The sequence below is a fragment of the Talpa occidentalis genome, unplaced genomic scaffold, assembly GCF_014898055.3.
Source record: "Talpa occidentalis isolate TD23 unplaced genomic scaffold, MPIMG_talOcc4v2.1 talOcc4.8, whole genome shotgun sequence".
Taxonomy (NCBI): Eukaryota; Metazoa; Chordata; class Mammalia; order Eulipotyphla; family Talpidae; genus Talpa; species Talpa occidentalis.
Genome location: NW_023605194.1, coordinates 45,622,098 through 45,637,816, shown reverse-complemented (window position 1 = coordinate 45,637,816; position 15,719 = coordinate 45,622,098). Strand labels below are relative to the sequence as shown.

The window sequence follows — 15,719 nt, the reverse complement described above, 5'->3', positions numbered from 1 at the left end:
TCCTGTACAAAAACCTCCTGATTTATGCACCTGAAGATGTATCTTAGCAACAGCTGTAAGGGAAAAGCACCCTGAGAAACTCTCTAGGCTGTGTCTAGAGTGAATTCCAAAGCAGAGGTTAAATGTGATTTTACATGTTCTCTAAAAGGCAGTTGACATGCAGTTATATTAATTTTAAACAGGGGGAAAAAGGCAATTTGTCTTCCCAGCTGATAGATTTGTTTACTCTTAAAATACACATCCCCACATCTCGGTAGGAATTATGAAAAAATATTTCTGAGTGTGTTTTTGGATTTGGCAGTATTAGGATTCTGTGGGGGAAAAAAGGTTGTTTGGGATTTAAAATGTTCTGATAACAATTTTGCATCTTATACATTTCTGTTTGTTAACTAAAAGTGATACCTTTTTCTAAAAAAAAAAACATTTTAATGACCTCTAAAAATAATTATTCTTTAATTTTTATTTTGAAATAATTATACAAGAGCTTGCAAAGAAATGTACAGGAACATCCCACATACCCCTCCAACTCCTCCAAGGCCCCTGAAAAATCTATTTGGACTATTTTCTTATGAAAAGAGGAAACAAGTTTAAGGTTTAAATTAGAAAATGGATTGTTTCATGTCTAAACCAAAAGCTTAGTGTAGATCTGAGTGTTGGACCCAGTGTAGCTTGTGTCTCTGGTGCAGAGGCGGGTGGCCATCAGCAGGGGTTGCGGCAGGGGCACTGGACTCACCCTGACTTTCTAGCTACTCATCTCTTTTGTATGACTCCTCCCTCCTGCCCATTGCAAACTTCAAAGTGACTGGATTTAGGTGAGTGTAAGGTAATAATAGAGGCTAGGGAGAAAGGAAAGGGAGCCATACTGAGTATAGGAATTTGTCTGTACACATACAGCATAGGCTACGTGTTAACACTGATGAATAATCTTTTTTCTTTGAACTAAAACTCTTGTTTTGAACTGAGAGTCTTTTTTTTTTTTTTAAGGAAAGCACCATAGCTCACCTCTGACAGTGTGATCATTCTTTTTTTTTTTTAAAATTTATTTATTTATTTATACAAGCATTGGGTACAGTTAGAAGCGCGGGAGGGTGAGAGAATTTACCAGAGCCAGAGCGGGGAGCAAAACAGGCAGATTGACGAAGTACACTGCTGAGGGGAGCAGCGGGCGGCAGGAGAGGTCTGCACACCATGTGGGACCCTCACCCGGTGGCCGGGGATCGAACCGGCACTGCAGAGGCGCGGGCAGCTTCGCAACCCAGCGCTCAACCACTGTGTCACCGAGGAGGCCCCCTGAACTGAGAGTCTTGCCCCAGTGATGCCTGAGGAAGTGTCAGACATTGATGCCATCACAAAAACAGGCTGTTTTCCCAAGCCCAGGAAAAAAAAAAAGATGTATCTGGGTGTAAAAGACCAAAAAGGTGACAACAAACTCCAGGGGCCAAACATGATGAAGACCAGGAACGCCAACTGTAATGGGCTATTCGGTTATAATTAACTCACTAGAAAAAAGCCAGCTTGATATGTCAGAACAGCTTTTTTGGGGTAAAATGTCTGCCTTTCTCTCAGATTGCTGGTTTTCTGTGAATAAAGTGCATCTTATAGGTTTAATTCCTGTCTCTGCTCATTGGCTTCTGGCAGTGACAGGCAGCCCAGCCCCAGCATTTCCAGCTACAATGAAGCTTAGAAGGTGTATTGTGTGGTGAGCAGAGTCATTTTAGGTTTTGCCTTCAACTATAATACTCTAGCCATTATCTTTCTGGGAGAGGAGGCTGTTTTTTTGAATTAAGGAATGTTAGTGCACATCAAGGAGGGAGGCACTTAACTGTTTTGAGAGATGAGGAGCTTAAAGTCTTTTGCTTTAAGCACAGAATTTTGTTAAATATTTGAAATTGTACTTTAATTCTATGTTTATTTGGTTAAGGAGGAAGATGAAAGAGAAGAATGTAAATCTCAGATGCAGAGAGAAAAAAGAAAGGCAAAGAGAGAATGAAGATAGGCAAAGAAGCTTATTACTGTTAGCTCAAAGGTAGAGTTTCTAGGAGGATTTTGAGTTTTAGACCAGTTAATGGCCTACTTGGGCCATACGTTTCATAGCAACATCTCTTACCACTGCCTTTTGAAATGCTAATTATTAGCCATTCATCCTAGCTTCTCAAAATGCCATAGGTATTCAAGTGTCACCCGATGGGATAGCCACAACCACACCAAGAGATCCTTCCCTAGACTGTAAGAGAAGACAGCAATTCTGCTGTGACCTTCCAAAGCTGGGGATGCCCCAGCCTGCCACATACAGAAATTTAACTAAACAAGGAAAGGACCAATGTGAAGTATAACAGCAAACTGCTTATCAGTTTCCTTAAGGAAGCCCATTACCTTCGTGCAGATACAATAAATACTATGTACAACTTATCAGCTTTGGCAATAACTCTTCATATCAACCCTTATCACCTTCCCTCCGCATCAACAACCAGTGTAACATGCACTGACTTTTCTCCTGTCAATCATATAGACTCAACTGCAGAGTATAGCCACATTTTCTCAACTCTTTGTCTTCCTTCTGGCTATACCTGACTGCCCCCAACCCTAGGCAGCACAAGGGCCACGTTTGTTGAATGATTAGCTACTTAGCCATGTCTGTCATTAACACTCCGACCCTACCACTCCAAAGAGCGGTACTCAGGACTACAGCATGGACAGAACCTGGGAGGTTGTTAGAAATGCAGAATCACAGGCTCCAGTTCAAACCTTCGGAGTCAGAATCTGCACATTAGCACACCCCTCTGGTGATTCACTTAAGCACATTAAAGCCCTGGAAGCACCCTTGGCTTTCTCATCCTTTCCCACTCCACATTGCCATTTCTTCTTCCACTGACCATACTCAAGTTCCTTCATACTCACTTTTTATTCCCTAGTACATGCACAAAACAGTTCCTCAGACCCTCCTTCCCTTCCAACTCCTCATCCCCATCTTTTTCTTTCCCCATTCCTGTCCTCTTTCTCCCTGTTCAACTCGACAGAGATCAGATGATCTTGTTTTGCTGATATTTTTCCTTTTATGCCCCAATGTATTTCTGGTCTTATGCCACCCTCTATTTTTTCCAATCTCAGAGGATCTTCCTTATTTCTAAGATAGTTCTTCTGCCTGTGCCATTTATATATCTTCCCTTTTCCTCCCTTTGGGATCTCCCTGTCTTACAGGTCTTCTCTCTCCCAGAATCATTTCTGTCATCTCCACTAAACCCTTTCTCTTTGCATCTCAATGTGCATAAATCTTTTAAGAGAATCACAGCATAGACCCACAGATTCATTTGATCCTCCTTCCTTCTGGTTTGTATGCTATTTATTCTTTCACAGATTTCTCAAATGATATAGAAGAGTGGTTTCTCCCCTCACCCCCAGCCCCTCAGGAACAGTTGGCATTTGCGTAGAGATATTTTTGGTCACTGCAACTGTGGGAGCTGCTACTGTCATTTGGTGGGCAGAAGTGAAGGACACTATTCAAGATCCTACAGTGCACAAGACAGCATCTCCTGCCCCCAAAAATTGTCTGGCTAGGGTTACCAACCATCCATGTTTGCCTTCAATTTTCCCCATTATAGCACCAAAAATCCTGTGTCCCAGGAAGCCCCTCAGTCCTGGATGTACTGGGATGGTTGGTTGCCTTATATCTGGCCCAAAATATCAAAAATGCCGAAGTTAAGAAATCCATCTCTAGATGCAAGATTCATTAACTTCATTTTTTTTCTGTCTCCCCTTCAATATGACATTTAATTTCTATGTTCCTTTCTACTGAAACATTATTTGAAAGTCACCTATGGTCACCTTCTAGTCATGACATCTAATGGCCTTTATTCCTCCTCTTTCAGCCTTTTTGATCTTTTTCAAGCATTTGACACTTCAAACTGACACTTTGAAGCCTTTTCCTCTCATATACTTCTCTCCCTCCTATCCTCATTACTGTGCCTTTTCGCTTTTTAAGTTGCTATTTCTACTATCTCTCTCTTTTTTTTTTAAAGATTGATTGATTGATTGATTGATTGATACATACAAGCACTGGGTACAGTCAGAAGCGCTGGAGGGTGAGAGAATTCACCAGAGCCAGAGTGGGGAGCAGAGCAGGCAGAAGGACCGAAGTACACTGCTGAGGGGAGCAGCGGGCGGCAGGAGAGGTCTGCGCGCCATGTGGGACCCTCCTCCGGTGGCCAGGGAGCAGCCGGGGATCAAACCGGCACTGCAGAGGCTGCGGGCAGCTTGGCAACCCAGCGCTCAACCGCTGCACCACCGGGGATGCCCTATTTCTACTATCTCAAATGTAGATTTTCCTTCATTAGGGTTCCTTGTCTCTTTTACTAGAGAACATAATTCTTAGCTTCAGATCTCATCTTTATTAGTTGAATCCCATATCTCCTTTCTGAGTCCTAGTCTCTCATTTCTGGTTGATGGATGGATTCCCTTGCTGTCCAGAAGAATCTAGAACTAAACCTGAGTAGTGGCAGTTTAAGAAGATCATTTCCTATATTGGCAAGGAGGAAAGGAAAGGAAACAGTTTGGGTTTTACTTTTCAACCTTAGCTTCCACTTTGGTCCTCTGTCACCCTTCAGCTCCATGCAAGTGGGATAACTCTTCCATGCACTTAGCTACCTCTGCTTTCTTCTTTCCATGGTTTTGCTTCATGTCTTCTTACTCATTGGAAAACACTTCTGTCTTTTCCTTCTTCAGATCTTCCTGATCATTCCAATCAGAAAGTGTAGAATAATGAAAATATTGGATTGGGAATCAGAATACCCATTGCTTCTACTTTATTTAAAACCTTGGGATAATTACTTGATTTTTCTTTAGCTATATATAACTGCATACAAGAGCTGGGGTACAGGCCAGAGGTGCGGGAGGTGAGAGGATTCACCAGAGACAGAGCGGGGAACAGAACAGGCAGGCTGACTGAAATACACTGCTGAGGGGAGCAGTGGGTGAGACAGGAGAGGTCTGCTTTGCCATGTGGGTTGCTCCCTGGCCGGCTGGGGATCAAACTCGTGCTGCAGTAGTTGCGGACAGCTTCACTGTGCTGCGCTTAACCCCTTGTGCCTCCAAGGAGGCCTTATTTGTTATTATTAAGAAATACCCATCTCATGTTCACCTATCTCAGCTAAAATAAAAAGAAAAGGCTTTGAAAATGTGAATTGCCGAATAGTATTCTCTGGCTTTAACAGCACTTTGTGCCCTTCATGTGGAAACTTACTATCTTTTGTTTGTAGTGACAAATACTACAAAGTTTTTTAAAAAAATCAGGACCATAAATTAAACTCTTCCATAGTTTCTATCATTATGCACATCATATTAACAGATTGCGTCAAGACCAGTGAAATAACTGCAATTCCAGCTGCTATTCAGTCTTTATTCATTAATTCTAAATATTGTAGACTGTATCAAATTTATCCCCTTTTCCTTTTTATATTTTTTTTATCTTCAATATAGGTGATGTCTTTCCAGTGCAAATGAATCCGATAACTCAATCTCAGTTTATTCCTTTGGCTGAAGTTCTTTGCTGTGCTATATCTGATATGAATGCTGCTCAGATTGTAGTAACACAGGAATCACTATTGGAACATTTGGTGAAACATTACCCAGGTAAAGTAATAAGTTTCTCTTAATTAGCAGTTCATTGCATGTGTTTGGTTTCCATTTATAAATGATCTTAAGTATATGAATTAATTGGCAATATCCAATTTTATTTTAGAGGCGTAGCAGAAAAAGGCTTATATCAACAAATTATTTATTTCTATTTATTTATTTCTCTTTACTTTCCAGATGAACACTTTTAAAAATTATACTTATGGCAAATAAATAAATCAAACTCTGTAGAAAGGAGTGCAAAGGTCATCTTTTCCCACATCATGTTCTTCTACTCACACTTTCCAGAAAAAGTGACTTTATTGTTCATAGTTTACATATTCTTCGTAAATTCTATTTGAATGTCTGTATCTTTTTTGAATCATTCTATATAAACCCTCTGCATCTTTCATTTTTAACTTGAAAACATACCTTGAAGGTCTTTGTCACCATATACAGATCTAGCTCATTCTTTTCATGGCTGCATGATTTCCCAATGCATGATTTTTTATTTTTCCCATTAGAAAATGAAAATGCTGATTGTAGAAAAATTCCAAAAATATAGAAAAGTAATCACTCTTAGTACTATCACCCAAAGAAAACCAATTTAACATACTGTTATCATCTGGTTTTTCTTCTGCAAACATTTTTAACATTGTTTTCATAAACTAATTATTTTGAACCCTATTTGGAATAGGGAATTTCTTTTAAAATTGCTTGTTAGGGCCTTCCCTGGTGGTGCAGGTGGTTGAGTGAAGCACTGTGAAGCTGTCTGCAGCCTCTGCAGCGCTGGTTTGATTCCGGCCGGCTGGCAGGAATCCCACATGGCACGGCAGACCTCTCCTGTCTCTCCCGCTGCTTCCCTCAGCAGTGTGTTTTGGTTGGTCTGCCTGTTCTGCTCCCTGCTCTGTCTCTGGTGAATTCTTTCACCCTCCGGCGCATCTGGCCTGTACCCCAGTTCTTGTATGCATGCATAAATAAATCTTAAAAAAAAAAAAATAAAATTGCTTATTACCTTTCCAGTTTGAAAACCCACTATAATTTTTTTTTTTATATATATAGAGGCATGTTTTCTTTCTTTCTTTATTTATTTGTTTGTTTTTGTTTATACATGCACTGGGTACAGTCAGAAGCGCGGGAGGGTGAGAGAATTCACCAGAGCCAGAGCGGGGAGCAGAGCAGGCAGAGGGACCGAAGTACACTGCTGAGGGGAGCAGCGGGCGGCAGGAGAGTTCTGCGCGCCATGTGGGACCCTCCTCTGGTGGCCGGGGAGCAGCCGGGGATCGAACCGGCGCCGCAGAGGCCGCGGGCAGCTTTGCAACCCAGCGCTCAACCGCTGCGCCACCGGGGAGGCCCGAAAACCCACTATAATTTTGATGTGTTAGATAGTTTGTCCTTAACACAAGCACAGACTGGCTTTCATTTTCTCTTTAGATTGCTTAATAAAATAGTTATGAGAATGTGGTTTTTTAAAAACTCCCATGTTTGCGCTCAAGAACACTTTCCTTAATAAAATTTAAGTTTAGGTTTGTATAATTTAGTGTTTGTTTTTGCATATATTCAGATTTTTTCTCTACTGAACAATAAACCTAGCCATATGTCTGTGTGTGAACCAAATTATATGCCTATTATTCAATTAAATTATGATTATTAGTGCTGCTTTGGCATTTTAATTATATATATTATGTTATAATTAACTTTGGGTTCATTGAGCAAAGTGTGATCATTTCTGACCTACTGATTTCATTAATTTAATAGTTCCTATTTCATAATCTGTCGGTATAAAATACTTGTTTGTTTTAGGCATTGCAATTCCATCTCAAGATATTCTTTATACCACTCTGGGAACTCTGATTAAAGAAAGAAAGATTTATCACACTGGAGAAGGATACTTCATAGTTACGCCTCAAACTTATTTCATCACAAATACAACTACCCAAGAAAATAAAAGAGTCCTATCAGATGAAAGTCATCCAATGCCAACTACCATTACGTATCTGGTAAGCATGGAGAGTTGTGCAGAGTTAGCCAAGGAAAATGCTGCTCCTGTTTCCCATTGTCAGTCTTGCCAGTGCTTCCCTGATGTTTGCACTCAGCATGGACTGGAATCACCAGCTGCTGCAGAAGTGACTAGAAAAGGACAGAAAGGACTTGGGGAATCCAAGTGTTTGGTACAGAATCGAGCAGTTTCAGCGTCTGAAGAGAATCACATCTGTGAGACCACCAAACCGTTACCATGCACAAAAGATAGAGAAAAAGGCAAGAGGTTTGGCTTTAACCTCTTCTGGCGCAGTATATCCAGAAAGGAGAAGTCCAGAGCAGAGCACAGCAGTTTCTCTGCTCAGTTCCCACCAGAGGAATGGCCTGTTCGAGATGAAGATAACTTGGACAATATCCCTCGAGACATTGAACATGAGATAATCAAACGCATTAATCCCATTCTGACTGTTGACAACTTAATCAAACATACAGTCCTAATGCAAAAATATGAAGAACAGAAAAAATATAATAGTCAGGGCACATCCACCGATATGCTGACAGTCAGACATAAATATCCTTCAAAAGAGGGAGTTAAGAAAAAACAGAGCAGATCTGCAAAGCCTCGAAGGCGGGGCCATACTCGGAGGGACAGACACAAATCCAGGAGTCAGGCAGGTGAGCCTCAGCCTGGAAGCATTAGGCTAGAGAAACACCCCAAGCTCCCTGCTACACAACCCAGCTCTAGAATTAAAAGCCCAAATGAAGCACTTCAGAAACCACTTGGTGAGAGTTCATCAGTGCTAGCTTCCCATTTGATTTACAAAAAGAGAATCAGCAATCCTTTCCAGGGTTTGTCTCCCCGAAGGAACCCAATAACCAAAGGTCACAAACTCCAGAAGACTAGTGATCTGAAACCCTATCAGATTGGACCAAAGGGAAAACCTTTCCAAAGAGTAAGGTGTTTGGAGTCCTCAGGAATGTTTGCAAGGGAAGCCAAACAGCCATATGCTGAACAATGTAATGAGGAAATGAAAGTAGAACCCACTTATTTGGCTAACTCAACAGTCAAATCTAACAATGATGACTTTAGAGATCACCTCTTAAGTTACCCCCAGTGTAGTGTTTTGCAAAATGATAGTACATGCAGTTCCTTTAGGGAAGGCATGTTGGGATATCATGGATATAGTGGAGAAAATGAGGTAGCCCCTGAAATTTTGAGAAAATGTTTTACTCACTTTGTCACTTTAGGGGAGATGAAAGAAACACAGCATATCCTGCCAGTGCGCGCTTCCTCCTCTTTAGACCAAACACCCTCTGCTTGTGAATTAGTTGATAAAACAACACACCAGTTTCAAAAGCTTGGTCTTTTGGATTACCCAGTTGGTGCAAACCAAGTGGGACAACCCCAGAGACAAGATAGAGATTCAGAAGAAGAATTAATGACAAAGGCGTTTGTCCGGGACACAGAGGCCGCATGTCTAGAAAATGAAAGACTTGACCAGACCTTGTATCAGAATGAAGTGGAAGATGAGGATGGTGCCTGCAGTTCATTATATCTAGATGAGGATGACTTCTCTGAGAATGATGACTTATGTCAAGTGCAGCCTGGGCACATTCAGTATTCCTGCAGAGATGGACGCAAGTGGAATCATTTAGGAAAACAGATCACCCAAAGATCTCTGACTGAGCACAGTAGCAATATACATAGTTTTGAGCCTCAGGTCCTTAGAGGAAATGAATGTTACTCACCCACTGGACTGCTCACTAACCCCAGTGAAAGCCAAAAACCTAATCTCTCCACTGAAAGCTGTGGCCTCAATTCCGGGACCCAGTCCAGTTTTAACTATGAAGAGGCGTGCAGTGTTGCTCAATGTGTACCAGCCTCAGCCCCTGCTGATGGAAGTATGTTTGATTACTATAGCACAAGAAAAGTCAGTTCTGGGGCTGAAACCCTACAAGACTCTGTTGGTGACACAGGAGAAAAAGCAGCTAGCTGGAGTCAGGGTCCTCAGAATCAGGAAATGAGAACACAGTTCACACAAAAGTTAGAACTTTTTAAAACTTCACACATGCAAGTGTTGGCTCAGGATATCCAACATGAACACAGCCACTTGGAAGGAACAGAAAATCATAGCATGGCGGGAGATAGCGGAATAGATTCTCCACGGTAAGTACACCTCGAAGTGATCAGCTACTACTATCACACAGAAATTATTAAAATCAGGAGCATATTGAGTTCCCTACTGGGAGATTCTTGAGCAAACTATGACACAATTTGTCTGTCCTTATTGAATAAATTGTATATACATTTTATATAGAATAGGATAAAATAAATTTTTAATGTGGACCAAAATTTGATTGTTCCACTACCACTAATTTTGAATTATTTCAAAAATTTGGATGACACTGCTATAAACCAAGCACTTCCTGAACTGAGGATTGAACATTTTCACTTATATACCTGGATAGAGATAGGTTGAGAAAGAGCTTCATTACTTTCCACTAATATTTTCCATGCCAGTTTGTTTCAATAACATTGTTCATATTATAAAAGTGATATGGGCACAATAGAATACTTGAGAAGCCTTGAGAAGTATTTTTAAAAAACACCTACAATCACCCTACCATCTAGATAGGCATTTTTATTTTATTTTATTTTTTTATTATTATTTTTTTTAAATAATAAATTTTATTTTTATATTCCACATACAATTGCAGCCCCCCCATTCTGACCCCAATCCCTCCCCTCCCGCCCCTCACCCCCAAAAAGTGTCTCTGGTTCATAGTTTTTTGTTGATTTTGATTTTCACTTTCTTATAGTTATTCATTCTCCTGGTCCCTTATTTAAGTTTTCTAGATTCCTGCTATGAGTGAGACCATCCGGTATTTTTCTTTTTCTTTTTGGCTTATTTCGCTGAGCATGATCCCTTCCAGCGCCATCCATGTTGCTGCAAATTGCATGTGTTTATCTTTTTTGAATGCTGAGTAATATTCCATGGTATATATGTACCACATCTTCTTGATCCAGTCATCGATTTTTGGGCATTTGGGTTGTTTCCAAAGCTTAGCTATTGTAGACAGTGCTGCTATAAACATAGGGGTGCAGGTGTTCTTTGGAATTGATGTTTCTGTGTCCTTTGGGTAAATACCTAGGAGTGGAATTGCTGGATCATATGGAAGCTCTATGTTTAGTAGGTCCAGAAATCTCCACACAGCTTTCCACAGTGGTTGGACCAGTTTGCACTCCCACCAACAGTGCAGAAGAGTTCCTTTTTCTCCACACCCTCGCCAACATTTGTTGTTGCTAGTTTTTTTAATATGTGCCATTCTCACTGGTGTAGGATGGTATCTCATGGTAGTTTTGATTTGCATTTCCCTGATGACAAGTGATGTTGAACATTTTTTCATATGCCTGTTGGCCATTTGCATTTCCTCTTCAGAGAAGTTTCTTTTTAGCTCTTCTGCCCATTTTTTGACTGGATTATTTTCTTTGTTGTTGTTGAGTCTCATCAGCTCTTTGCAGATTTTTGTGATCAGTCCTTTATCATTAGTGTTGGGTGCAAAAATGTTCTCCCAGTTGGTGGGGTTTCTCTTTGTTTTTGTTATTGTCTCTTTTGCTGTGCAGAAGCTCTTTAATTTGATGTAGTCCCAGCTGTTTATCTTTGCCTTCACTATCACTGCTTTGGGTGATGTGTCTGTAAAGATGTCTTTGATGTGCAAATCACGTAGTGTTTCGCCTAGATAGGCATTTTTAAAAAGTCCTTTTTATTTGGTGTATCAATGACTTCAATTTGAACAATAGGTCTTTGTGTTTTGTTTATTGAACTCATGCCGTTAAAACTATATTGTATGTTGCTTTTTTTCAATTACTATCATATATATTCCCCTTGTTTTTAAATAGTTTTCAAAAAGATGTCATGTTAATATTTGGTATATGTATTTATTATTTTTTATTATATAAAATTATTGTGTACCTCCTTTTGAAGAAGTAAAACAATACAGAAATGAAAAAGTAAAACTAGAAGTCTTCATTCCCCAACCTTTTCTATTCCCATTTCATAAAAGTGACCTAAACATTGTTTACTTTCAGACTTTTTTCCTGTGCATTTATAAATATATTTTAAAACAACAAATCACATAGAGCCATGACTTTCTTTTTTCACCCAACATATCATATCCTGCAATCAACATGTGTAGATGCAGCTCATTTTTAATGGTTATTTATTAGTATTCCATTATGTGGTTATTTACATAACCATTATTTCCCTTCCTTTGACATCAGGTTGTTCCTAAAAATTTTACTATAATAAATCGATCTGTAGTGAATTGACTTAACTTATAGATATTTGCTTAATTACTTAGGCTAAATTCCTGAAAGTCTGCATTTTTAAAGCACGTTTTTACTTTTCTTGGAGAACAAGATCTTTTGTTTAAAAAAAAATGTTCAATTCATATTAAGTCTTTAACAAGTATCAAAATATATTGTTTCCAAAAGCAAATAACTGTGGTATAAAACAGTAAGCCAACAGTTTCTTGTCTTTAACTCTCCCAATAAGTAAAACAAAAAAATCCCGAAACTGTTCAGGGACATTACTCCTTGATGTATATCCTCTAGACTTTTAACTTGTGAAATCTTGAGACATGTCTTGAAAGTTGCTTACAATGTAGTTTGCGTGAAAGGTTTATTTATTTATTTATTTATTTATTTTTATTTATTTATTAAAGATTTATTTTTTTTTATTTATACATACAAGAGCTGGGGTGTAGACCAGAGGTGAGTTGGGGAGGGCAAGATTCACCAGAGACAAGGTGGGGAGCAGAACAGGCAGATCTACTGAAACACCCTGGTGAGAGGAACAGTGGGCGAGACAGGAGAGGTCTGCTGTGACATGTGGGTAAGCTCCCTTGGTGGGAATTGAACTGGTGCTGCAGTGGCTGCTGATAGCTTCATAGTGCTGAGACTTAACCCTTGCCCCACCAGGAGGTTTATAACTGTAATTACCTAAGCTATCTAGAGAAAAAGGAAGGAAAAATAACATTATAAAGATTGGGGAGAAGAGAGGAACAAGAAATTGTTGCTACTGGAAGTTTACGATTTAGTTGGAGAAAAACAACACACAAATTGAATTTAAGGACAAAACTGCCAAAGAGATGTGGAATTAATAGTGATGAACTGATTGTGTGGGGGAAGACTCACTGGAGGACACATTTTGGAGACATATCTTAATGGAGAAGTGATGGGGAGGACAAAGGTGGAAGAGGCGAAATGTCAAAAGTGAAATGCCCAAAAAACAGTAGTGTAACTCGGTTGAAGCAAGGCAGACATGTTAGACAAGGAACTAACAGAGCATCCAGCTCCTTGTAAAGGAATATTGTCAATATGAAAAACATTATCGTTGGCTTTTCTCTCTAGTATGACTTCTCAAAAAAAAATAATGATTAAGAAATAAATTACCAGGGTTTCCCTGGTGGCCTATCGCTTAAGTCTCCATGCTACCACCATGAAGGCCTGAGTTTGATCCCCAGCCAGGGAGCCAACCCATATGGTGCAACAGACCTCTCCTGTCTCACTGCTCCCCTTAGCAATGTGTTTCAGTAGATTCGCCTCTGCTGCTTCCCACTCTGTCTCTGGTAAATCCTCTTACTCCCCCCACCTCTGGCTTGTACCCCAGTTCTTCTACACAAATAACTAAAATCTTGAAAAAAAAAATTACCCCAGGAGAGGTACTGGTCACCTCAGTTATATAGGAGTTTTTTATGGAACTTGTTTTTGAGTATAATCTACTTGAAATTGAATCTGAGAACAGATGTTTTTCAGAAAAATCTGAGAGTCTTAGAAAGCATCTGTCAAATAATTGAGATGCTATTGCAAAAAGCCTCTAAAATGTAAAGAGTGGGGGCCTCCCTGGTGGTGCAAGGGGTTAAGACACAGCCCATGAAGCTATCTGCAGCCACTGCAGCAAGGGAGTCTGATCCCCAGGCAGGGAGGTGATCAACATGGCACAGCAGATCTCTCTTGTCTCACCCATTGCTCCCCTCACAGTATATTTCAGTAGATCTGCCTGTTCTACTCTCTGCTCTGTCTCTGGTGAATCCTCTCAACCCCCAGACCTCTAGTCTGTACCCCAGTTCTAGTATGCATAAACAAATAAACCTTTAAAAATAAAAAATAAATAAAATGTAAAGAGCACTGGTTTTGTGAAGGCTAGCTTATTTGGTAAGTGTACCTTAGTGTTAATAAATGTTCCATTGCTTCAAAATAACTAATAAAGGTATAATGCCTTGACTAGAGATCCAGGTCCCTTTTTAAGGCAATAATTCTGTTATTTTTAATATCTTTAGGACACAAAGTCTGGCATCTAATAATTCAGTCATTTTGGATGGACTAAAAAGAAGACAGAATTTTCTGCAGAACTTTGAAGGCACAAAGAACAGTCAAACACTTACACCCAATTCTTTACTACAACTAACTCCAGTTATAAATGTTTAGTTCTTATTTTTCTTTTGGAAACTTTTGTAAAAATGTACAGCATCACTACTGTTTTAATTAACTGAGTATGTAAGAATTCTCTAAAGCCAAGCATATGTGCTATTAATCTTTTTTCCTTCTCTTTACCTTTATTTATTATTATTTTTAATTTTTTAAAATTTTCTTACATCATAAGTCATCTTTCTATAGTTATTGTTCCCCTTAGGTGTGGTCTTCCCCATGCTATTAATTTCATTACATATTTTGTTCTAGTTACTAGCGTTTCTCTTTTTTTAACATTAAAGCTTTTTAAGCTAATTTTACTATGAATTTATTGGGAATACATAGATTGTTTGCAATAAAAATATATTGAACCATTTGTTTTCTTTCCAATTAAATGTAATATTCAGACACTCTTTGGTTTCTCACATTCACAACTTCACCTGGCAGTGAATTTCTCTATGCACATTACTACTGAGTTCTTATGTTAAGTGAATCTCCCCAGAATTCAATATAAAAATCCAGAAAATAGTGTTTTGGGGCTACATGGACATTTTGTTTGCAGCTAATGTCTTATCATTATCTAAGGATTTATATAGGTGTGTTGGGTACTTTGCAACAAGCATTCTTTCCATCCAGGCATTGCTGCCAAGGATCTTCTCTGCAGTCAGCTTGAACTCTCAACAAATGGCTCCACATTGAGACTGACAATGTCCAAAATACCTGTGGCAGTAGGTATCCTCCTCTGCTATTTCCCTGGTTTGAACTTCCCACATTTAAGGCTCTCTCGAGAGCATGACAATGAGAAATCAGTATGTTCTCATGTGGTAGAGATAGACAGGAAGGCATAAGAGTTATAAAAAGACTTGAGGGCCTCCCTGGTCCTAATCCCCACAAGGGATTAGGACACAACCTATGAAGCTCTCCACAGCCACTGTAGCACAAGTTCCATCCCCAGCCAGGGAGCTACCCACATGGTGCGGCAGACCTCTCCTGACTCTCCCGCTGCTCCCCTCAGCAGTGTATTTCAGTCATTCCACCTGTTCTGCTCCCTGCTCTGTCTCTGGTGAATCCTCTCACCCACCCACGCCTCTGGCCTGTGCCCCAGTTCTTGTATGCATAAATAAATAAATCTTAAAAAAAAAAGACTTGAGTGAAAGGGAAGTTCTGAATTCAAGTAAAGATGGAAGATGGGGTCTCCCCTGGTGGCGCAGGCGGTTGAGCGCCACGCTGTGAAGTTGTCCGTAGCCTCTGTAGTGCCAGTTTGATCCCGGCCGACCAACGAGGGCCCCACGTGGCACAGCAGACCAATCCTGTCTAGCCCGCTGCTATCCTCAGTAGTGTATTTTGTCAGTCTGCCTCTTATGTTCCCCGCTCTGTGGTGTATCCTCTCACCCTCCCACGCATCTTGCCTGTACCCCGGTTCTTGTGTAAATGAATAAATCTTTAAAAAAAAAAAAAAAAAGATGGACGATGACTGATAGTTCATCTGCATCCCATCCATTTCCACTCATGATAAGACCTAGATAGCTCTTCAGAAAATTTTCTGGCAGGCCTTTTCAGACCAAGTAGTGGAATGATCAGTTAGTTCTCTTGGGTTTGTGGAATGTGGGACAGTTAAGACACATTTTAAAATATTGGTAGGTGTTAACATCCACCAATG

The 15,719-nt window shown here is 39.9% G+C and overlaps 1 protein-coding gene across 3 annotated transcripts in view; it reads left to right on the top strand.

Annotated features, from left to right (window-relative positions):
- Positions 1–15,499, top strand: part of STOX1 (storkhead box 1) — a 48,735-nt gene extending 33,236 nt beyond the window's left edge. The window contains exons 2-4 of one of the 3 annotated variants that reach the window (XM_037495991.2): positions 5,473–5,625; positions 7,411–9,754; positions 13,930–15,499. In XM_037495991.2, the coding sequence (XP_037351888.1) occupies positions 5,473–5,625; positions 7,411–9,754; positions 13,930–14,077 (2,645 nt within the window). In that variant the 3' untranslated portion in view covers positions 14,078–15,499. The remainder of the gene's footprint in view (positions 1–5,472; positions 5,626–7,410; positions 9,755–13,929) is intronic. The other 2 variants (XM_037495992.2, XM_037495994.2) reach the window with 2 other exon arrangements.
- Positions 15,500–15,719: the final 220 nt, after the last annotated feature.